At 44.4% G+C, this 26494-nt stretch overlaps 1 protein-coding gene across 1 annotated transcript in view; it reads left to right on the top strand.

Moving 5' to 3' along the window:
* grin3bb (glutamate receptor, ionotropic, N-methyl-D-aspartate 3Bb) overlaps positions 1–26494 on the top strand; it is a 50195-nt gene that overhangs the window by 3855 nt on the left and 19846 nt on the right. Inside the window, exons 3-4 of the mRNA XM_034180768.1 lie at positions 939–1573; positions 25152–26241. Coding sequence (XP_034036659.1) covers positions 939–1573; positions 25152–26241 — 1725 coding nt within the window. The remainder of the gene's footprint in view (positions 1–938; positions 1574–25151; positions 26242–26494) is intronic.

Genomic DNA, 26494 nt, shown 5'->3' with positions numbered 1-26494 from the left:
CTGTCTGTCTGTCAGTGTTTCTGTCTGTCTGTCTGTGTTTCTGTCTGTCTGTGTGTGAGTGTGTGTGTCTATCTGTCTGTCTGTGTGTCTGTCTGTCTGTCAGTGTTTCTGTCTGTCTGTGTGTGTGTGAGTGTGTGTCTATCTGTCTGTCTGTGTGTCTGTCTGTCTGTCAGTGTTTCTGTCTGTCTGTGTGTGTGTGAGTGTGTGTCTGTCTGTCTGTGTCTCTGTCTGTCAGTGTTTCTGTCTGTCTGTGTGTGTGTGAGTGTGTGTCTGTCTGTCTGTGTGTCTGTCTGTCAGTGTTTCTGTCTGTCTGTGTGTGTGTGAGTGTGTGTCTGTCTGTGTGTCTGTCTGTCAGTGTTTCTGTCTGTCTGTCTGTGTGTCTGTCTGTCTGTGTGTCTGTCTGTCTGTTAGCAGGATTACATCAAAACTACTTCATGGATTCTCACCAGATTTTCACCTCCAACAGATGTTTGCTTGTGGAAGACTCCATTAAACTTGGACTGGATCAGGATCAAGATCCCACTTCTGGATCATTTCTTAAATTTTCACCATTTTGAGGATCATCTCACATCTGCTTGATGTATCTTGACAAAGTTTAAATCCCATGTGTCTGTTGTACAGAGGAGGAGTCTGTTAGTGTTGGATTTTGGGATCTGGATCAACATGCAGAAACACACAACATCACAATGTCAAACCAAGATCAGGAAGACACGGTTCTGTTTCTGCTTGTGAATTAAATATCAGATTGTGTGTGTTGGACCGTTCTGGATCAGTATTATTGCATTGTGGTGTGGAATCTGGATCCATGCAAGGTCAGGGTCACAATGTGAATCATGTCTGTTATTTTGAGTCCTTGGGGGACGTCAGAAATCTCAGATTGCTCTTGTTTTGATTCTGTTGTGGTTCTGATTTTGCTTTGTGCTGTGTGTTTTCCTCAGAACCAGTTCCATTTGCAGATGGTGACTGGGGTTCCTGAGCTGGGCCTGTTTGACCTGCTGTTCACCGTGTTGCGGCGGTCCGGATGGCGTGAGGGAACCGCTGTGCTTTGTCGTGGCTGGGAGGAGGCGCGTGGCCTCTTGCATCTCCTGGATGATCGGAGCGAGGCATCATGGGAAGGCGGAACCACTTGGCACCTGCGTGCCCTCCTTAACTTGACCCAGTCAGCGCACGATGACACTCAGATCCACGACTTTCTGGCCCGTCACTTTCAGTTGAACCAGCCACCACCAGCGTCCATGTTGCTGTTTGGCGACGACCCCCAGTGTGCTGCCGCAGTTCTGCGCAGTGCGCTGGACCTCGGCCTAACGGTACCCATGGTACACTGGATTCTGGGTCAGCCCCTGAGCCCTGATGCCCTCCATGCTATTGGCCTGCCACTTGGCCTTTTGGCCTATGGCGAGGTGGAGCGGAAACCGCTGGACTTCTACATCCAGGACGCAATCCAGCTGGTGGCCCGTGCAATTTCCACAGCATCCACAGTAAGACCGGAACTGGCACTGATCCAGAACATGGTGAACTGCTTCGACAAGTCCAACAGACATGAGGTGTCTTCATCGGGACAGTACCTGTCCAGGTAAGAGGCACTGACACACAGACATGGCACAGACAGTCAAGTGGTTAAGCGTTGGGCTTCAGACTAGAGCACACCTGGGCATCCGGCCCGCAAATACCTGGAAATTAAAGAATAAAATATTTACTATTATACATCTGAGTGAAATCCTTTGTTCTGATTGGCTGATTCGCGTGTAATAATTGCAATACTTTTCACAATAAATCATCCAAAGTTAACAATAGCCACATTATTTACTGATTCTGCACCATTTTGGGCAACATTATGAGCAGTAGTGGGCACAGATAACCAAAAAATTAACTTTGATAACAGATAATCAGATAACTGAAAAGTTATCTTTGATAAAGATAAACCGATAAACCCCCCAAAAATGTATCGGAAGTTACAGATAACCGATAAATTCCAGTATTGTCTCTGGTACACTTGCAACTACTAACAAGCTGATTTTGAGTTTTAACACCACGATCGCTTTTTGAAGCATCAAAAGCGACAACAGACCCAAACAATGAATCAGCACTTTTGTCTTTCACCATCCTGTCCCCTGCTGGAAGCTCCAGTTTACTACATGGCTTCCAAAACAGACGCAACTGAGAGGAGCCAGAAAGCTCAACTCTCTACTCAATCACAGTGTTCCCTTCAGGCCGAGGTCTTGGAAAATAAAGCAGTGCTGACTTATGGTTTGGTGTATAAATAAAATGAATACTGATAGAATAACTCCATTAATGTCAATTCTGTCATTTGTGCAAAGTTAAAATATAACATATATCTTTTAATGTTGAATAATGCACTAATTCTGAAATTTTGTAACAAACACAGATAGATGGCATTCTGGGTAAAATGTGCCACCGCTAACACTGATTGGCTGATTCATTCTATGTAAACCAACATGCAAGGGCGTAGGTTTGGTCTCAGCTTTGGTAGGGACAATACCACCCCCACCCCCCCCGGCCCCCCTGCCCACCACCACCCCCTAACCCACTCATACCATTAGACGCACAAGTACAGCATAATACATAACATATGACGACATAATGCTGAATAATTTAACACTTTATTTACAATATTAAGTGTGTAGGCAAACAAACAAATAGCTTAAATAACAAAATTGCACCCAAAATCATGAATCTATTCTATAGGCCTACACCTGAGAGAACAAGACAACAACAAAAAATATACTTGTGGAGCTAAAAAAAAAAAAAAAAAAAAAAAAAAAAAAAAAGTTTTTGCAACCAAGATGTATAATCTATTCTCTTCATCAATAATGCAGTTGTAGGTATCTGGCAACCTAATTTGCCAAAAAAAAAAAAAAAAAGGGATTTCCAATAACATATATGGTGTATTACGGTAAACGTAAGCCTGTGATGTCATAACGCAGAGGAAAAACACGGAAGTTTCACACTAGTGCGCCGCTGATCCTCATTACCGTAAGTTCTCATGTAAGCCCTCACTCTGAAAAATTTCAACACTGACAGCAAGCCAGGAACCCGTGCTTTCCAACAGTGTGCTATATGTTGCATATATTACGGTAAAGTGCGTTCGGTGACTTTTGAAACGAGGGAAAAGTATGAAAAAGCGCAAAACTGACAGAAAAGTACAGAGACAGACAGCAAACATAAATGTAGTCATTTTTGAGGAAAAGGCAGGGTGTTAGTGTCATTTGTGAAGATGTGTTTGTGTGGGTGTGCAGTTTATTTAAGTGTGGCGCACAGCATTGTTCTCAAGCCCCGCCCTTCTTGTTTTTCTGCCCCGGAGCAGTGTTGCCAGATATGAAACATGAAACTATCGTACCAAAACCGCAAAATTATCGTATTTTGGGAGAAATTATCGTACACAAACAAAACGCATACAACGTAGCTATTTTTGCGTTTTGTTTTGTTTTAAATTTACAAAGAATTTTGTCACATTTTTAAACAGTAATTATAGTAATGGGGAAACTATGGCACAGAAAGAACACAAATGCACAAGCAAATGCACTACCAGACTAGAAAGATTTTTTTTTCTGTGAAGGGACACAAACGTGTTAATTACCAGACTAGAAAGAGTCGAATTCAACCTTGAGGTCGCTGTCGTCATGCCATGGACACTTGTGCAGATTTTGTTGAACACAGAAAAAATGTTGACACCTCCATAAGGAACTTGAACCTTTTTTTTATTTTTCTTGTATATCTCTTTGCTCTTGTGTTTTGTTCGTTTGTTATTGCATTTGTTGAAATACAGTTTCGAAAAAGAAAAAAAAAAGATGTTGGCTGGGGAATCTTCCTGTCCTGCAGAGATTGGATGGGAACTTGTATAGAGAGGGGGCAGGGCTTTCAAATGACTTTGTCCCGGTCGCCCAAAGCCTGCAGCAGCCCTGTGTGTGGTGTGTCTTTGATGCCGCCTGAGTGCAACGCCTGCAAAATGATTCTTGGGTGTCAGAGAGAGATGCGTGTTTGGGCAACAACTGAAATTATCGTACATATTGGATTTTTTTCCCATTATTGATCGTACAGAGGGCAAAACTATCGTACAAATACGATAATTATCGTACATCTGGCAACACTGCACCGGAGCCACCCATCCTCTGCGCTCCGGGACCTCCCACTTTACAAATGAAGCGCTGCCTGCCACGAGATGCGCTTTGTTTACATCCATGTGAGAAGAACGTGAGCCAATGAAATTGCAACATGGTAACCCTGTCACTCTGTCGAAAACACAAAACGTGACGACTAAAATTATAGTATCGAGTTCGCAAAAAAATAGTGAATGATTTTGATATATAAAAAAAATGCTAAATATTGGTAGGGACTATTTTGCCATCCCAAAATATTGGTTGTGACTTGTCCCTATGGTCCATATGCAAACCTACGCCCCTGCCAACATGTTAATGTGACGTGTGTCGTGTGTTGGTGTTTACAGATAAATGTGCTTTTGTAAACGATGCCATTTTTATTTGTAAAAAAAGGCATTTTCCAAAAAAAAAAAAAAAAAAAAAAGCCAAGTTGTAATTAGATGACCGCCGTGTCAAAATAAATAGAACACTGCCATGATCTACTGGTGCCAGTGTGAGTTTTGGCCCTTTTTCAGATGACTTTTCATTCGTGCGAGAATGTTTTGGATCACACAGAGTTTCAGGTTAATCGCGCGCCCTGCATCGTTTAGTATACATGGAGTAATGCGCTGCGTTTAACATCTCACGACCACCTCCTGATCGGCGATCGTATGGTCAGATGAAAATCAAACCTGTTTGATATTCTGGTTGGCCGTCGTGAGGGTATCCCGCTGCTGAAGCGCTACAAGCGTCCAACCTCTCGCACTGTGCCTGTGCAAACACCGGAGACCTGTCTTGTGATGTTTTTTTTTTTGTTTTTTTTTTACTTTGATGTCTCACATTGAAGAGTTTTTGTAAATTAAGTTTGGAAAAAAGCTTCTGTTTACGTTTTGCTTCTGGAAACATGAGTCCGACGTGTGGTTTTTGAATGTACAGTGTGTGTGAGAACATAAATCGGGCGCTCTGAACTTTTACACCATGCAGTTCTGTGGTACAGTGTCTGCCCAGCTTCAGTCTGAATACTGCCATGAACACTACTGGCCAGTAGATGGCAGTAGAGACCTTGAAAACTTGCAAACACAAAATTCCAGATAATCCGTGTTGCTACTTGCTACGTTTAAGATGCGTGGAATTTAATAAAGGCAAACACAAAAGCAACATCTATAAACCCACAGAATATATTCACAAGAGTTTTAGGCACTAGAGTTTAATGCTGTTGTCCTGATCAGAGTGTCTCAAATGCATTTCTCATGTCGTGAACATACTGAGATTACCCTATCCTACCTATAATGCACCTGGACACAGCATATCCACACTAAAACCTTAAAAATTAGCGCATTGCTTTAAAACTAAAACATATATCTGATATTTTCACTTTATAAAAGTTCAGATGTGATGTTAATTTAAATAACTTGTCCAAATTTAGTTTAGTTAAAATTTCAACCATAAGTTAAAAATGTATGCCTCTGGATGACTTGGGTGATATTGGCCACGTATCAGTATGGGGTTAAGAGAAATTAGTTTGTTTTTTTGGTGATCAGTTCTCCTTTGCCTGCAGAGGATAGAGCGGTTTCTTCTAGAAGCAGCTCTTCTGTGTTTGTAGAGGGTAGAACTACACGTCTGTTCACCTTTGTTTACCATGTTAACGGTCTAAAGGTTATCGGACAAAAATTTATCAGAAGATAATTAGTCCGATAATGGTTTTCAAAGTTATCTGAAAAGATCATCTGAAAATGAAAACTTTATCTTCGATAATTATCTGTTATTGGATTATTGGAAGTGTGCCCACCACTGATTATGAGTGATTGCGGAGTGATTTTGTCATAACGGGGCAACAGTGTTTGTCGCATGCGCAGGGGTGATGCGTCGCAGACGACATCATGACGGAGAGCAGAAGGTTTGCGGAATTATTTGTTTCTAGTAAATTTAAATTAATTATTTGTTTCTAGTAAAAATAACCAAAAATAAAAAGAATAAAAAATGACAGCAAATTTTTCACACAATTGTAAAGATAAATTTATTAACTACACAGATGTATAATAAAACAAATGGTGACTGGTTTGGAGGGCAGCATAATGGAACGTCACCCCGAGGGATCATTATGCTGCCCCCCAAACCAGTCACCATTTGTATATTCTATCAAGTTCATGTTGCGCGTGACCTGCATCCACCTCCCAAGCTGTTTGTGGCTGAGTGCGCGTGTCCTCTGGAGTATCGCAGAGCCTGGCATGGAGCGATCGCCCCGCGCCACACAGCCTGGCACGGAGCAATCGCCCCGCGCCACACAGCCTGGCACGGAGCGATCACGTGATCCATGGGGAACTATCCGTGGATCCTTTGCTGGAGACCATTTAGTTTTATTCCCACTTTCAGCCCTGTGATGGCGAATGTTTCGTTTTCGCACTCGTGTGCTCTTGGTGCTCAGGCTTTTCGGTGATGGGAAAGGTGCAGGATCATTCGTCCACCTTTTCCTGATGATTTGTGACTTTTTGACTTTCTCTCCTTCATTCTGCTGTCGTCGTGTCACCGTGTCTTTACGACTGAACTAAAACCGCATTGCCTGTTTTTTTTTGTTGTTGTTGTTGTTGTTCTTGGAAATGATTAATCCAGTCAGTGTGCATCGCTCCTCAGAAACGTCCGCTCACACCAACAAGAGAGGTGGCTGTCTGAAAGCTCAATTTTGATAATCTGTCAGCTTCACATCTCCACCTCAGATATTCAGCCTGACTTTGATACTTTGTTAAAGATCAGCAGAGACCAGATTCTCTCACAGAATCAGACAAAAAGAACTGAAAAACACTAAAATGTAAAAAGTGGTGGAACATTCAAATGGAGTCAGGCACACACACAATAAGAACTCTTTTTTGTCATAATGACAGTTAATGTGATGTCTTTAGAAAGTTAAGAACGTCTTTGTTTCAACAGTAAGTTTCAGTTTCAACAGTATATTAAACTCAAAATGCGTTTTGAGGTCAGTGTGACTGAAAATGATCACAAATGTAATGAGTCAGAAATGTTTCACATTTTGTTCACTACTGGAAAATTACACTTTTGGAAGGTAACCTCTTTTTTTCATTGACTAATCAGAACATCTAGTTTGTCAAAACAATTTACTGCTTTTTATATAGGAATAAAATTATTGTGCAGACTTGACTTTAGCCTTTTGTTTCTGTTTCTCATTTGGCCCTTTGCAAAAAATAATTGCCCACCCCTGGACGAGAGGATCCTCAGCTCAAAACCCAGCCTGACCGGAAAATCACAAAGGGCCTTTGGGCAAGGTCCTTAATCCGCTAGTTGCTCCTGATGTGTGTCAGCACCTTTTATGGCAGCACGCGTGTGAGTGAATGTGAGTCATCACATATATAAAGGCAGTCCATTTACAGACTGAATGACCCACAGACACACTAACACAGACAGACTGACCCATAGACACACTGACCCATAGACACACTGAGACACTGACCCACAGACACACTAACACAGACAGACTGACCCATAGACACACTGACCCATAGACACACTGAGACACTGACCCATAGACACACTGACCCACAGACACACTGACGCACAGACACACTGACCCATAGACACACTGAGACACTGACCCACAGACACACTGACGCACAGACACACTGACCCATAGACACACTGAGACACTGACCCATAGACACACAGACACTGACCCATAGACACACTGACCCACAGACACACTGACGCACAAACACACTGACCCATAGATACACTGACCCATAGACACACTGAGACACTGACCCATAGACACACTGAGACACTGACCCCTAGACACACTGACACAGACAGACTGACACACAGACACACTGATGCCCAGACACACTAACACAGACACATTGAGACACTGACCAACAGACACACTGACACAGACAGACTGACCCACAGACACACTAACACAGACAGACTGACCCATAGACACACTAACACAGACAGACTGACACACAGACACACTGAGACACTGACCCATAGACACACTGAGACACTGACCCCTAGACACACTGACACACAGACAAAATGACCCACTGACACAATGACACACTGACACACAGACACACTGACTCATATACACACTGACACACTGACCCATAGACACACTGACACACAGATGCATTGAGACACTGACCCATAGACACACAGACCTATTGAGACACTGACCCATAGACTCACTGACACGCAGACGCATTGAGACACTGACATACAGGCGCACTGACATACTGACCCATAGACACACTAACACAGACAGACTGACACACAGACACACTGATGCACAGACACACTAACACAGACGCATTGAGACACTGACCCACAGACACACTGACACACAGACGCATTGAGACACTGACCCACAGACACACTGGCCCATAGACACACTGACCCATAGACACACTGAGACACTGACCCATAGACACACTGAGACACTGACCCATAGACACACTGACACAGACAGACTGACACACAGACACACTGATGCCCAGACACACTAACACAGACACATTGAGACACTGACCCACAGACACACTGACACAGACAGACTGACCCATAGACACACTGAGACACTGACCCATAGACACACTGAGACACTGACCCATAGACACACTGACCCACAGACAGACTGACACACAGACACACTGATACCCAGACACACTAACACAGACACATTGAGACACTGACCCACAGACACACTGACACACAGACGCATTGAGACACTGACCCAGACACACGGGCGCACTGAGAGACTGACCCATAGACACACTGACACGCAGACGCATTGAGACACTGACACACAGGTGCACTGACACACTGACCCATAGACACACTAACACAGACAGACTGACACACAGACACACTGATGCACAGACACACTAACACAGACGCAGTGAGACACTGACCCACAGACACACTGACACACAGACGCATTGAGACACTGACCCACAGACACACTGACCCATAGACACACTGACAAACAGACGCACTGAGACACTGACCCATAGACACACTGACAAACAGATGCACTGAGACACTGACCCATAGACACACTGACACGCAAACGCATTGAGACACTGACCCATAGACTCACTGACACGCGGACGCATTGAGACACTGACACACAGGCGCACTGACACAATGACCCATAGACACACTGACACACAGACAAAATGACCCACTGACACAATGACACACAGACACACTGACTCATATACACACTGACACACTGACCCATAGACACACTGACACACAGATGCATTGAGACACTGACCCATAGACACACAGACCTATTGAGACACTGACCCATAGACTCACTGACACGCAGACGCATTGAGACACTGACATACAGGCGCACTGACATACTGACCCATAGACACACTAACACAGACAGACTGACACACAGACACACTGATGCACAGACACACTAACACAGACGCATTGAGACACTGACCCACAGACACACTGACACACAGACGCATTGAGACACTGACCCACAGACACACTGGCCCATAGACACACTGACCCATAGACACACTGAGACACTGACCCATAGACACACTGAGACACTGACCCATAGACACACTGACACAGACAGACTGACACACAGACACACTGATGCCCAGACACACTAACACAGACACATTGAGACACTGACCCACAGACACACTGACACAGACAGACTGACCCATAGACACACTAACACAGACAGACTGACACACAGACACACTGAGACACTGACCCATAGACACACTGAGACACTGACCCATAGACACACTGACCCACAGACAGACTGACACACAGACACACTGATACCCAGACACACTAACACAGACACATTGAGACACTGACCCACAGACACACTGACACACAGACGCATTGAGACACTGACCCAGACACACGGGCGCACTGAGAGACTGACCCATAGACACACTGACACGCAGACGCATTGAGACACTGACACACAGGCGCACTGACACACTGACCCATAGACACACTAACACAGACAGACTGACACACAGACACACTGATGCACAGACACACTAACACAGACGCATTGAGACACTGACCCACAGACACACTGACACACAGACGCATTGAGACACTGACCCACAGACACACTGACCCATAGACACACTGACAAACAGACGCACTGAGACACTGACCCATAGACACACTGACAAACAGATGCACTGAGACACTGACCCATAGACACACTGACATGCAGACGCATTGAGACACTGACCCACAGACACACTGACACACAGACACATTGAGACAATGACCCATAGACACACAGGCGCCCTGAGACACTGACCCATAGACACACTGACACGCAAACGCATTGAGACACTGACCCATAGACTCACTGACACGCGGACGCATTGAGACACTGACACACAGGCGCACTGACACAATGACCCATAGACACACTGACACACAGACAAAATGACCCACTGACACAATGACACACTGACACACAGACACACTGACTCATATACACACTGACACACTGACCCATAGACACACTGACACACAGATGCATTGAGACACTGACCCATAGACACACAGACCTATTGAGACACTGACCCATAGACTCACTGACACGCAGACGCATTGAGACACTGACATACAGGCGCACTGACATACTGACCCATAGACACACTAACACAGACAGACTGACACACAGACACACTGATGCACAGACACACTAACACAGACGCATTGAGACACTGACCCACAGACACACTGACACACAGACGCATTGAGACACTGACCCACAGACACACTGGCCCATAGACACACTGACCCATAGACACACTGAGACACTGACCCATAGACACACTGAGACACTGACCCATAGACACACTGACACAGACAGACTGACACACAGACACACTGATGCCCAGACACACTAACACAGACACATTGAGACACTGACCCACAGACACACTGACACAGACAGACTGACCCATAGACACACTAACACAGACAGACTGACACACAGACACACTGAGACACTGACCCATAGACACACTGAGACACTGACCCATAGACACACTGACCCACAGACAGACTGACACACAGACACACTGATACCCAGACACACTAACACAGACACATTGAGACACTGACCCACAGACACACTGACACACAGACGCATTGAGACACTGACCCAGACACACGGGCGCACTGAGAGACTGACCCATAGACACACTGACACGCAGACGCATTGAGACACTGACACACAGGCGCACTGACACACTGACCCATAGACACACTAACACAGACAGACTGACACACAGACACACTGATGCACAGACACACTAACACAGACGCAGTGAGACACTGACCCACAGACACACTGACACACAGACGCATTGAGACACTGACCCACAGACACACTGACCCATAGACACACTGACAAACAGACGCACTGAGACACTGACCCATAGACACACTGACAAACAGATGCACTGAGACACTGACCCATAGACACACTGACATGCAGACGCATTGAGACACTGACCCACAGACACACTGACACACAGACACATTGAGACACTGACCCATAGACACACAGGCGCCCTGAGACACTGACCCATAGACACACTGACACGCAAACGCATTGAGACACTGACCCATAGACTCACTGACACGCGGACGCATTGAGACACTGACACACAGGTGCACTGACACAATGACCCATAGACACACTGACACACAGACAAAATGACCCACTGACACAATGACACAATGACACACAGACACACTGACTCATATACACACTGACACACTGACCCATAGACACACTGACACACAGATGCATTGAGACACTGACCCATAGACACACAGACCTATTGAGACACTGACCCATAGACTCACTGACACGCAGACGCATTGAGACACTGACACACAGGCGCACTGACATACTGACCCATAGACACACTAACACAGACAGACTGACACACAGACACACTGATGCACAGACACACTAACACAGACGCATTGAGACACTGACCCACAGACACACTGACACACAGACGCATTGAGACACTGACCCATAGACACACTGACATGCAGACGCATTGAGACACTGACCCACAGACACACTGACACACAGACACATTGAGACACTGACCCATAGACACACAGGCGCACTGAGACACTGACCCATAGACACACTGACACGCAGACGCATTGAGACACTGACCCATAGACTCACTGACACACGGACGCATTGAGACACTGACACACAGGCGCACTGACACACTGACCCATAGGCGCACTGACACACAGACAAAATGACCCACTGACTCATATACACACTGACACACTGACCCATATACACACTGAGACACAGACGCACTGACACACAGACGCACTGACCCATAGACACAATGACACACTGACACACAGACACACTGACTCATATACACACTGACACACAGACCCATATACACACTGAGACACAGATGAACTGACCCATAGACACAATGACACACTGACTCATATACACACTGACCTATATACACACTGACACACAGACCCATAGACACACTGATACACAGACACACTGACACATTGACACACAGGCGCACTGACACGCGGACACACTAACCCATAGACACACTGACCCACAGACGCACTGACACGCGGACACACTAACCCATAGACACACTGACCCACAGACACACTGACCCATAGACACACTGACAAACAGACGCACTGAGACACTGACCCACAGACACACTGACACAATGAGACACTGACCCATAGACACACTGACACGCAGACGCATTGAGACACTGACCCACAGACACACAGACGCAGTGAGACACTGACCCATAGACACACTGACACGCAGACGCATTGAGACACTGATCCATAGACTCACTGACACGCAGATGCATTGAGACACTGACACACAGGTGCACTGACACACTGACCCATAGACACACTGACACACAGACACAATGACCCACTGACCCACAGACACAATGACCCACTGACACACAGACGCACTGACCCATAGACACAATGACACACTGACGCACAGACACACTGACTCATAGACACACTGACACACTGACCCATATACACACTGACACACAGACGCACTGACACACAGAGCCATAGACACACTGAGACACAGACGCAGTGACACACAGAGGCATAGACACACTGATATACAGACACACTGACCCATAGACACACTGACACGCAGACGCACTGACACGCGGACACACTGACCCGTAGACACACTGACACACAGACGCACTGACACGCGGACACACTGACCCATAGACACACAGACGCACTGACACGCAGACACACTGACCCATAGACACACTGACACACAGACGCAATGACATGCGGACACACTGACAGGCAGACACACTGACGCACAGATACACTGACACACTGAGCCATAGACACATTGGGACATAGACACACTGACACACAGATGCACTGACACACTGTCTTTATGTCTTCTTCATGACTTGCCAAAGGGAATTTTGGTCAAAGGAGACATTATTAACTGATGAGACATCGGCATCAATTTGACCAGTTAACACTCAGCCTAGGCTCGTGTGTCATACATCACACTGACAAAGTGAGGAACCTTGGGGTAATTTTTGATCCTACGTTACCCTTTGACCTCCACATTAGAAATATTACTAGGACTGCTTTCTTCCACCTGTGAAATATAGTGAAGATTCGTCCCATCCTGTCTATGGCTGATGCTGAGACCCTGATTCATGCATTTATCTCTTCTAGATTGGACTACTGCAGTGTTCTATTTTCTGGTTTACCGCAGTCCAGCATTAGGGGTCTCCAATTGTTTCAAAATGCTGCAGCCAGACGTTTGACATGAAGCAGAAAGTTCAACCACATTACACCCATTTTGGTGTCTCTTCACTGGCTTCCTGGGCTTTACATTCTCAGGGTGCAGGACTACTTTGTGTCCCTAAGGTGAATAAGAAGTCTGTGGGTCACAGAGCTTTCTCTTATCGTGCCCCTGTTCTGTGGAATGATCTTCCTGTGTCAATAAAACAGTCAGATTCTGTGGAGACTTTCAAGTCCAGACTTAAGACACACTTATTTTCCCTTTCATATGGCAGCATACTGGTATAGTTTTGTCTTGCCTTTTTTTACTTTTAATTCATTTTATTAGTAAACGGAGCGGGCCGCGGCCTCAACTTTACCTAAATTCTGGGTCTTTTAGTGAAGTTTAGGGCTAGTGGACGGTGATCACCTTAGTATTTCTCTGTTTTTCTTGTTGTTAAATGCTGACAAATTATACAGTATTTCTTGTCTTTCTGATGCCTGATTCAGTTTTTTCTCTGTTTAAGGTGCAGCTCCATCCAGAGATGGGTGTGGTATTTGTGCTGGAGACCCTCCTGTTCTGTGCACCAACAGCATTTCTTGTATATTCATTTTGTGAATTGTTCTGTAATTTGTGTCTATATCATGGCCCAAGCAGAGGGTCACCCCTTTGAGTCTGGTCTGCTTGAGGTTTCTTCCTCAGAGGGAGTTTTTTTTTAACACTGTTGCTCTGGGGGTTAGTAAGGTTAGACCTTACTTGTGTGAAGCACCTTGAATCACCTCTGTTGTGACTGGGTGCTATATAAAGGAAAATTAATTGAATTGAAAAAAAAATGATTACAGTTGTTAAACTAGAAGATGATTTCTGTCACTTTTGTGTCTGAAAATCTTGTGGTTCTTTATTTGTTTGAGTTTGTGTTTTTCACACTGAAGCTCTGAGGGGTTTTTCAGTTCCTTGGAATCTGACGGCACACACACAGGAACGTGTGAAAATCCCACTGTGGATCTGAATCGTCTCAATAATGAAATGCAACACAGTGCCAAGAGCTCGAGGTCTCCGGAGGATCAGAAAAGTCAAATGTCTTGGAGTTTCAAGATGGCGTCGAGAAGTAGTGTTGTATCGGAGAGTGGCAGCGCTTAATTTCGTGATTCTTGCTCTTATTATCCACGGAGACCTGATGAGGCGGTTGTATTTTCGTTTTTAGGTCACGATGAGCCTCAATACCTACTTTTTCAGGTCGTCTGATCAGGCCCGGATCGAGACCGGTTGGACCGATGCAGTTGCATCAGTCAGATTTTTTTACGCATCGTTCGTCATCTGTAAAAAAAAAAAAATCTTGAATAATCCCAAATAGTCCTGAACGTGTCCCCGCGGTGAAGACAGCTTTTGATTTGATCCCACAATGCACCACACAGATTTACACAGGAAAATTCAAACCGGATCAAACAAGTGTCAGTCCAGTCAAGTCAAAGATCATGGCATCCAGGGAAAAAGTTGTGCAAGGAAAATTGGGCGCTTATTTCAGCAAGAAATGATGAGTGGTTTATAAATAGTTTTCAGACAACAGTGTGTTTGAAAGGCTTCTATGATGACTGAAATTACATTTTCGGTGGTTTTCCAACCACATGTCAACCTATACAGATTGTCCGTAAATTATACGGATTTTTCTGAGTTTCAGAGTCATACGGACGTACAAATAAAGTTGGATATTCAGGGTTTGGTCTGTAATCAACCGTTTCTGCAGCGCGACTCCACTTTGAAGCGTGACCCATTGAAGCAATGCTTCGATCCACTAGCTCGTTGGTTCTTTGATTCGCTGCTCTTCAGAAACGGCAAGTCTGCTTCTTAACCCTCTCAAAGCCATTAAAATACCGTGAGTCACGTTTGTGTAGATTAAAGTCACTAACTGGGACTCTTATCTTGTTGCAGTCAAGAAACGAGAATCATTCTCCGTTCCATTAGCACAGCTTCAAACACTGCACGGCTCTCTGCTGAGACAGAGTCCGATCGGAATTAATAACTTCAAAATGAATCGCTGCTTTAAATAAAATGGCACCTCTTACAAACGTTGTAATACAGACAAGAAACTACAATCAACTAAAATGTTTTTTCCTCCCAAGATGAGATGTGTGGTTTTTCTTTACAAATTACGAGGTCTATTAGAAAAGTGTCCAACCTTATTATTTTTTTCAAAAACCATATGGATTTGAATCACGTGTGATTACATCAGACATGCTTGAACCCTCGTGGGCATGTGAGAGTTTTTTCACGCCTGTCGGTTACGTCATTCGCCTGTGGGCAGTCTTTGAGTGAGGAGTCGCCCACCCTCTCGTCGTTTTTTCATTGTTTAGGAATGGCTCAGAGACTGCTGCTTTGTTTGATCAAAATTTTTTCAAACCTGTAAGGCACAACTGAGTGGACACCATTCGATAAATTCAGCTGGTTTTCAGTAAAAATTTTAACGGCTGATGAGAGATTTTGGTCTGGTAGTGTCGCTTTAAGGACGGTCCACGGCGCCTGACGGCGATCTGCGCTTCGAGGCGGCAGCGTCTCGCCGTTTCTTGTTGTAAACTTCCACATTTCAGGCTCTGTTAACGCAGTAAGTCGTCAGAGAACAGAGAACTTTCAGAAGAAGTCGGCATGAGGAGTTTATTCGGACATTCCATTGTTAACGGACATTTTGTAATGAAAGAACGTGCGGGCAGAGTCGCATGTCGGGCTGGACCCAACCGCGGGAGGTTGCGATAGGAAAAACACCTACGTTGGAAACCTTAACGGACAAGTTGGAACATGCCCAAGCTGTTAAACAATTTCTCAGTTACTCACGTTTCCGTGACGACTCGGCGAATTTGCGCGCACGTCTTTCATTACAAAATGTCCTTAAACAGTGGAATGTCTGCATAAAGTCCTCATGCCGGCCTCTTCTGAATCTTCTCTGTTCTCTCACGATGTCCTGGGTGAATTAAGCCTTAAATTAGGATGTTTTCAGGTTGAAACAGGCCGACGACAGCGCCTGGAAGCGCTGCACGACGTCCCGCTGCGTGGGAAGTCCTTACACCGACAGAAACACCCCATAATCTCTCATCAACCGTTAAACTTTTCACCGAAAACCAGCTAAATTTCTCGAATAGTGTCCACTCGGATATTCCTCACAGGTCCAGAAAAAATGTTGATAAAGCAACGCGCGCCGTCTCGAGCAGCGTGTGAAACAAAGGAATTCAGCCGAGAGGGCGGGACCACATCTCACTCAAGGCCTGCCCACAGGGAAATGACGTCACTGACACGCGTGAAAAAACTCATGCATGCGCACGAGGGTTCAAGCATGATTGGTGTAATCGCACATCATTCAAATCCATATAGTTAAAAAAATAAATAAAAGGGTCGGTTTCTTATCTAATAGACCTCGTACATCCTGAAGTGAAGCACAGCAACTGCAAGAGCTTAGCTCAGATATATATATGAAAAGAGATTCATGCCAATAATGTCTGAAAGGAAATGCTTTTGACAAAAACTACAGATTTTGTTTATTCCTATTTATGTTTATTTATTTATGTCCAGAGATCAAGGATCCACATGTCAATTTTTGTTATAGTGTTTTTTTTTAGGACATCATATTTATACAAATAAGAAGTCTTCACTATGGTCCATGAAGTCTAATAAATATATTAAAAGAAGTGTGACAGTGTATGTTGCACAAGAATAAAGAATGAAGATTATTGAATAACAAGACACGTATGATTTTTATTTTATCATTGGGCAAAAATGCATGTCAGATTTTCACTCTGGATCCAGCCCTGGTCTGATGGCATGCAACGCAACAAAAGTCCTGCAACTGATATCACAACTGACTCCAATAGTGAAGCTAGCGAGGATGCTAGCACGCGATCTGGCAATAGTGGAGCAATGAACCCTGCGCTACAAGAGGTAATCCGTGCTGTAACATCAAACCTCGCTAAAGTTTTTGAAGACAAACTGGAGCCAATGTCATAGTTCCTGCAGTCACAGCAAGAACCACTGAGGAGCCACGAAACGCGCATTACCGAAGCAGAGACACGGATTTCAGCCGTGTACAGCAAGCTTAGTGTGTTGGAGTAAAAAGTGGAAAATCTTGTCGAGCGAGTAGATGACCGAGAAAATACAGGCAGATGCAAGAACGTCAGGATCCTCAATCTACCAGAGGGCGCGGAGGGAAACAATCCCAAGCTATTTTTTGAGACATTGCTTCCAACACTTTAAACATCGAGATGAAGGCAGGTCGCATGAAAGTGGAGAGAGTGCACCGCACCGCACCATTTGCTACCCGCGACCAAAGACCACGTCCTGTGATTGTGAGGCTTCACAATTATCAGGATAAGCAGAGGATTATGAATGCATCGTGGGAGAAAAGCAAGAAAAAGCATCCACTGAAATACAAGGACGCCACGCTGATGAGCTTTCAAGATTTCTCCACGGCGGTTGTCCGTAAACGTTTTGATGGAGTGAAGAGGCGACTCAAAGCTGTGGACACCGCTTACAGGATGCTCTACCCTGCCTCGCTGAAGGTCACTCACCGCGGGATCACAAAGGCGTATCCGGATCCTGAAGAAGTGGATAAATATTGAGACTCTCTGGAACCAGCTGCCCCAAACAACTCTACTTCACCGGATTAAGAACGACCTTAACATGCTTGTAGATGTTTTGGTTGACCTCACACCGTGAGTGATTGCACACTGCACAAATAAATGTATGTTTAATGTTATATAATTTGTGGATTAGACCGATGGTGCTGCCACTCCCCCTTTTTGTTTCTTGCTTGAGTGTTTAGGCGTTTACTCTTGCTGTTAGGAAACTCTTTCACTAGTACCGCTGCTTATTAGCAGAAGGACAGTGTACCATGTTCATTGCCAAGGTTAGGCTGTTTTTTTTTGTCCTTTTCTTCATTGCGTTTTTCCGGCCCTTTGTTATGTCAGCAACTCATGGAAACATGCTCAGAGGATACATTGTATTATGGAGGTTAGAATAGTACAGTGGGGAAAATAAGTATTTGACCCGCTGTCAGTTTTGCAGGTTTTCCCACCTACAAAGAATGTAGAGGTCTGTAATTTTTATCGTAGGTTCACTTCAACTGTGAGAGACAGAAACTAAAAAAAAAACAAAAAAACAGTAAATCACATTGTATTGATTTTTAAATAATTAATTTGCATTTTATTGCATAAAATAAGTATTTAACCCCCTAGAAAAACAGAGCTTAACACTTGGTACAGAAACATTTGTCTGCCATTACAGAGGTCAGACGTTTTCTGTAGTTCTTGACCAGGTTTTCACACACTGCAGCAGGGATTTTGGTCCACTCCTCCATACAGATCCTCTCTAGATCTTTCAGGTTTGGAGTTTCAGTTCCCTCCAAAGATTTTCTGCTGAGTTCAGGTCTGCAGACTGGCCAGGCCACTCCAGGACCTTGAAATGCTTCTTACAGAGCCCCTCCTTAGTTGCCCTGGCTGTGTGTTTGGGGTCATTGTCATGCTGGAAGACCCAGCCACGACCCATCTTCAATGCTCTTACTGAGGGAAGGAGGTTGTTTGCCAAAATCTTGCAATACATGACCCCATTGAACAAAATTATCTTGGTAAATCTTCACCTAGTAAACTCAAAGAACCTTTTTCAACTAGGTCAGCACTTGATTGCTTGTTAAAGGAGGCGGAATGCAAAATCAAATTTGCTAAACAAAAACTATATGAACATGGTGACAAGCCTGGAAAGTATTTGGCATATTTAACAAAAAAAAAACAAAAAAAAAATCAGATTCACAAAATATTTCTTCAATTAAAGACAGCAATGGTAAACAATTTTTTGACACTGTAAAAATTAATGATATATTTAGGAGCTTTTATGAAAACCTGTATGACTCGTAGATTATAATAATTTAGTTATTAATAATTTAGATTCAATGGATCAATTTTTCTAATGTTTTAATCTTCCTACTCTATCAGAAGAACAGACACTCACTTTAAATTCCCCAATAACAAAGAGAGATGTGTTGGACTCCATCAAGGCTTTGCAGTCTGGAAAGGCAGCAGGACCAGACGGTCTTGGATCAGAATTTTATAAAGAGTTTCAAGAAATCTTAGTTGACCCACTTCTAAACATGTATAATGATTCATTCATGAAACGTCTGCTGCCCATGTCTTTGAGAGAAGCCAGATACTTAAAAAAGGAAAACCGCCGGAAGATTGTGCTTCATACAGGCCCATCTCCTTACTGAATGTGGACTTAAAAATTCTCTCCAAGGTGCAAACTACACTCAACAAAAATATAAATGCAACACTTTTGGTTTTGCTCCCATTTTGTATGAGATGAACTCAAAGATCTAAAACTTTTTCCACATACACAATATCACCATTTCCCTCAAATATTGTTCACAAACCAGTCTAAATCTGTGATAGTGAGCACTTCTCCTTTGCTGAGATAATCCATCCCACCTCACAGGTGTGCCATATCAAGATGCTGATTAGACACCATGATTAGTGCACAGGTGTGCCTTAGACTGCCCACAATAAAAGGCCACTCTGAAAGGTGCAGTTTTGTTTTATTGGGGGGGGATACCAGTCAGTATCTGGTGTGACCACCATTTGCCTCATGCAGTGCAACACATCTCCTTCACATAGAGTTGATCAGGTTGTCAATTGCGGCCTGTGGAATGTTGGTCCACTCCTCTTCAATGGCTGTGCGAAGTTGCTGGATATTGGCAGGAACTGGTACACGCTGTCGTATACGCCGGTCCAGAGCATCCCAAACATGCTCAATGGGTGACATATCCGGTGAGTATGCCGGCCATGCAAGAACTGGGACATTTTCAGCTTCCAAGAATTGTGTACAGATCCTTGCAACATGGGGCCGTGCATTATCCTGCTGCAACATGAGGTGATGTTCTTGGATGTATGGCACAACAATGGGCCTCAGGATCTCGTCACGGTATCTCTGTGCATTCAAAATGCCATCAATAAAATGCACCTGTGTTCTTCATCCATAACAGACGCCTGCCCATACCATAACCCCACCGCCACCATGGGCCACTCGATCCACAACATTGACATCAGAAAATCGCTCACCCACACGACACCACACACGCTGTCTGCCATCTGCCCTGAACAGTGTGAACCGGGATTCATCCGTGAAGAGAACACCTCTCCAACGTGCCAAACGCCAGCAAATGTGAGCATTTGCCCACTCAAGTCGGTTACGACGACGAACTGGAGTCAGGTCGAGACCCCGATGAGGACGACGAGCATGCAGATGAGCTTCCCTGAGACGGTTTCTGACAGTTTGTGCAGAAATTCTTTGGTTATGCAAACCGATTGTTTCAGCAGCTGTCCGAGTGGCTGGTCTCAGACGATCTTGGAGGTGAACATGCTGGATGTGGAGGTCCTGGGCTGGTGTGGTTACACGTGGTCTGCGGTTGTGAGGCTGGTTGGATGTACTGCCAAATTCTCTGAAACGCCTTTGGAGATGGCTTATGGTAGAGAAATGAACATTCAATACACGAGCAACAGCTCTGGTTGACATTCCTGCTGTCAGCATGCCAATTGCACGCTCCCTCAAATCTTGCGACATCTGTGGCATTGTGCTGTGTGATAAAACTGCACCTTTCAGAGTGGCCATTTATTGTGGGCAGTCTAAGGCACACCTGTGCACTAATCATGGTGTCTAATCAGCATCTTGATATGGCACACCTGTGAGGTGGGATGGATTATCTCAGCAAAGGAGAAGTGATCACTATCACAGATTTAGACTGGTTTGTGAACAATATTTGAGGGAAATGGTGATATTGTGTATGTGGAAAAAGTTTTAGATCTTTGAGTTCATCTCATACAAAATGGGAGCAAAACCAAAAGTGTTGCGTTTATATTTTTGTTGAGTGTACTACCTATCCTTATAAACCAAGACCAAACTGGTTTTATTAAAGGCTGCAGCTCATACAATAATGTGCACAGACTTCTAAATGTGATCCAGATATTCCAACAACAGCCAATGCATGGTCTTGTTGCCTCTCTTGACGTGGAAAAGGCATTCGACCGCGTCAAATGGCCTTTTCTATTTTACACTCTAAACAAATTCGGCTTGGGTGACAATTTTATCAGCTGGATCAGACTTCTTTACAGCAACCCCTGTTCAGCAGTTATAACTAATGGTTTGAGGTCTGCAAGCTTCCAAGTGTGAAGGGGTACGCGCCAGGGTTGCCCCCTCTCCCCCTTGCTCTTTGCATTAGTCATTGAACCTTTAGCAGAAGCGATAAGGGTTAGAGAGGATATACATGGTCTAACTATTGGAGAAAAGCAGCATAAAATTACGTTATACGCCGACGATATCCTCATCTTTCTGACTCAACCCAAAATTTCCATTCCCTCCCTCATCAAAACTATTAGTAGTTTTAGTACCATTTCAGGGTACAATATAAACTTTAATAAATCTGAGGTGATGCCCCTGGGTACCCAAAGGGATAAACCTACAGTGCCCTCCCCATTTCCATTCACTTGGTCACCAGAAGGATTTGTTTATTTAGGAATCAAGATAATCCCCAATTTTGAAAATATGTATAAATGTAATTTTGTTCCACTTTTTGAACGTATTAAGTCAGACATGGAGAGATGGATAACACTGCCTATCTCCTGGTTGGGACGTATTTCATTGCTGAAGATGAATGTGCTACCTAGATTGCTCTACCCAATCCAAATGATCCCAATAATTTTCCCTCATAAGACTAAAGATTTTCAATGGTTGGATGAGTTCCTTCATTTGGAATGGGAGAAAGTCACGTCTGAAAATCTCTACACTCTGGCTCCCATCCTCAAAAGGAGGCCTTGATCTCCCAGATATAAGGAAATATCAACTTAGTGCTCACATACGTGCTGCAGCTGACTGGGTGCATGAACCTGCCTCCCTCTGGCTTGACATAGAGGCCTCCATGTCCAGATTTCCCCTGAATAATTAGCTGTTTCCGAATAAACTAAAAAAAAATGTAAAAATGTCTTGCAGTAATCCCCTTTCAATTCAGACTGCTAAGGCATGGCAAATTGTTCAAAAACTCCAAGGTAGGTCTCATTTGACCTCACTATTTACACCGCTATGTAACAACCCTCTCTTCCCACCTGGAACCACTGTTTATGGATTTAATATTTGGGTGACTAAAGGGATTTCTACCCTTTCAGATCTAATGGATGGGCTCTCTATGTTGTCATTTGACCAAATTGTAGATAAATATGGAATACAGAGACAAGATTTTTTTTCGCTATTTACAGATAAGAGATTTTGTTCGGAGAAAAACTTCACTGTTCACGGATCAGTCAGTCTCTGACTTTGAAAAGCTGATATTCCAGTCAAAACTTAAAATCCTTATAAAATGATCTTATAATTTACTAAAAAACAAACACTAATACCGCTCATCTAAGAGGCCTATGGGAGAAGGAATTAGGGATGGAAATTAAAAATGAAGATTGGGATAATGCATGGAAAAATGCTAACTCTTTGTGTGTAATAGGGTAAAAGCCTTACACTTTAAAATTCTACATCGTGCCCACATTTCGCCCTCACAACTCCATAAATTTAATTCAGACCTTTCTCCGTTATGTCCCACGTGTAAAACTGATATAGGCACTCTTACTCATTGCTACTGGTTCTGCAGGAAATTTGAATTTTTTTGGAATGTGGTTAAATGTGAAATTGATAAAATATTTTCTGTTACTACCGATACAGTATGTAATCCATTGAACCTGTTGCTTGGAATAACAAACACCAAAATTTCTGGAAAGTACCAATGACAACTTTACATGATACTTGCATTCTGTGCTCGGAAGTGTGTCCTTTTGAATTGGATCTGCGATAAAGCACCATCCAAGAACCAATGGCATTGAACTGTACTGGAGTATGTGTCCTTGGATTATTTAACATGTACGCTGCACAAGAGGGACGATGTGTTCCACAAAATTTGGGACCCCTTTATGACATGCTGGATTGGACATTTCCTCTATCTTTTATAGAGGCCTAATCTGAACTTAAGCGTATCTCACTGAGCTGTCTGTTCTGTATATTAAGCCGGATTGTTCCGTTTTCTTTATTGTGTTTATTTTCCTTTTTTTTTCCTTCTTATATGTAAAACCTAATAAACATAATTGGAAAAAAGAAAAGTCAAATGTCTTAATGAGGATCTGCTTCCTGTGATTCACAAAGACATCCTGCACATGGTGTCTTTTATCATCAAACTCTTTAAGATTAATAATAAACTGTACTTATGCTGCATTTGTCACCATCACAAAAATATCCACAGTAAACTCAAATAACGTAAAACAATAAAGACTTTCTACCCAATTAAAGACTGCTGGCTTTCAGGGACTTCATTGACTCATCAGGACTCACAGCGTACTGTTTCCAAGTTGTTCAGAGTCTCACATTCGTGTTTGTGGTCAGGTCCGACAGAGGACACTGTTGCCACGTCAGCACATCCAGCACTCTGCAGAACCCACTGGGTCCTGGATGGCAGCTACCCTGGAAATCAACTGGTCCATACCAACCTGCTGAAGTCATCTGTCTACTACAAGTAGGTGAAGTGCGGGTGTGTCCTTGACCTTCTCCAACTGCTGGAATCCTCAACACTGGGGCACCTGCCTGCTGGTTCTCTGCTGGAGTAGAGAAACACAGACCATTTAATGGTTCCCAAGGATCCTCCAAAGAGGTCATATACTACAGACATGCAGTTGTCATCTTGTGTGACTGGGTAGAGTCCAAGGCTCCCAACCATACAGTAAGACCTGACCAAGCCTCAACCTCAACCTACTGCAATAACCTGAACAACCTCAACCTACTGCAAAGATATTAGATTCATCAAGGACTTCTGCCCAGTGACCTCATGACTTCAAAAGCTCCACCCAGTTGTCTGGTAATCTCTAAGACTGACCGTCAAGGCGTGCACTATGACTCCTCTGGATGACATTCAGAAACATGTAACCTTTGACCCACTGAAAGTCTGATATGGGGACAAAACTTTCCATGCATGATGATGTTGCTCCTCCTCCAGTGTCCACTGTGCACATGATTCTGCTGTCATGTTTCTCAGGGCATTACATATGAACAAACATCATATTTTCATGATTTTTTTTTTGTAGTATTGTTATTTTGGAAAAAGTAAAAAAAATTCAGTTTGATTTTCTAAGTGGATACTATGTTTTTCTTTTCTGCAGGTTCCTGTCCAACACATCTTTCTCTGGCCTCACAGGACCAGTCCAAGTCCAGAACTTGTCCCATGTCCTCACTTCCCAGCACTTTCACATCTGGAGCTTACGCCGTGATGCCCTGGGCCAACCCACCTGGGTGACTGTGGGCAGCTGGGATGGTGGTGAGCTGCAGATGGAGGACCAGGGGATTTGGCATGGAACCCGACCTCATCACAGAACTGAGGAAATGGGCAAAAGGGTCAGGGGTCGCTGGAGACCCGGGATGCCTGTGGCAGGAAGCCGTGTTCAAGTGGTGACTCTGATTGAACACCCCTTTGTGTTCACACGGAACACGGATGATGATGGAAGCTGTCCAGCAGGCCAGTATTGCCTAGATGCTGGGACCAACAGTTCAGAAAGTCTGGAGCTCTACTTCCACAAGGTGGCTGGAGGGAACACCAGCCTCCTGCCTGCTGAGTACAGCAAGTGTTGCTATGGTTACTGCATTGACCTCCTGGAGAAGCTTGCTGAGGACATGGGGTTTGAGTTTGACCTTTATATCGTGGGAGATGGGAAATATGGAGCTTGGAAAGGCGGGCGTTGGACAGGACTTGTTGGTGATCTCCTCCATGGTCTGGCAGACATGGCCGTCACCTCCTTCAGTATAAACTCAGCACGGAGTCGTGTGATTGACTTTACCTCACCCTTCTTCTCCACCAGTCTGGGAATCCTGGTGCGCAGTAAAGACACAGCAGCCCCCATCGGTGCCTTCATGTGGCCGTTGCACTGGTCCATGTGGGTTGGCATCTTCCTGGCACTGCACATTACCGCACTGTTCCTGACACTATACGAATGGAAGAGTCCGTTTGGCATGACACCTCATGGAAGGAACCGGATCCGGGTGTTCTCGTACTCTTCAGCACTGAACCTGTGCTATGCAATCCTGTTTGGCAGGACCGTCTCATCCAAGACACCAAAATGCTGGACGGGCCGGTTTTTGATGAATCTGTGGGCGATCTTCTGCCTGCTGGTCCTGTCCAGCTACACAGCCAACCTGGCTGCTGTCATGGTTGGAGAAAAGACCTTTGAAGAGGTTTCAGGAATACATGACGCCAAGGTGTGAAAGCAGCCGTTCACATTCTTCTGTTTCTCAGTACGTCCTGTTTGTTCAGTAGTCGTGTAGAGAACATCACACCACACACACGACTTCACTTCATAACAATGTTGGACAAAAACCACCACTTGTTTAACGTTCATCTTTATCAATATTATCGATCAAAAAATATAGTTTAAGTGTAAAATACAGGACACACACGTAGGTCACCGCAAGCAAAGTACACACACACACACACTCATCTTCAACCGCTTAG

Source organism: Thalassophryne amazonica, chromosome 10 (genome assembly GCF_902500255.1).
Source record: "Thalassophryne amazonica chromosome 10, fThaAma1.1, whole genome shotgun sequence".
NCBI lineage: Eukaryota > Metazoa > Chordata > Actinopteri > Batrachoidiformes > Batrachoididae > Thalassophryne > Thalassophryne amazonica.
The sequence above is the reverse complement of the archived record's forward strand: the minus strand, read 5'-3'. Positions and strand labels throughout refer to the sequence as shown.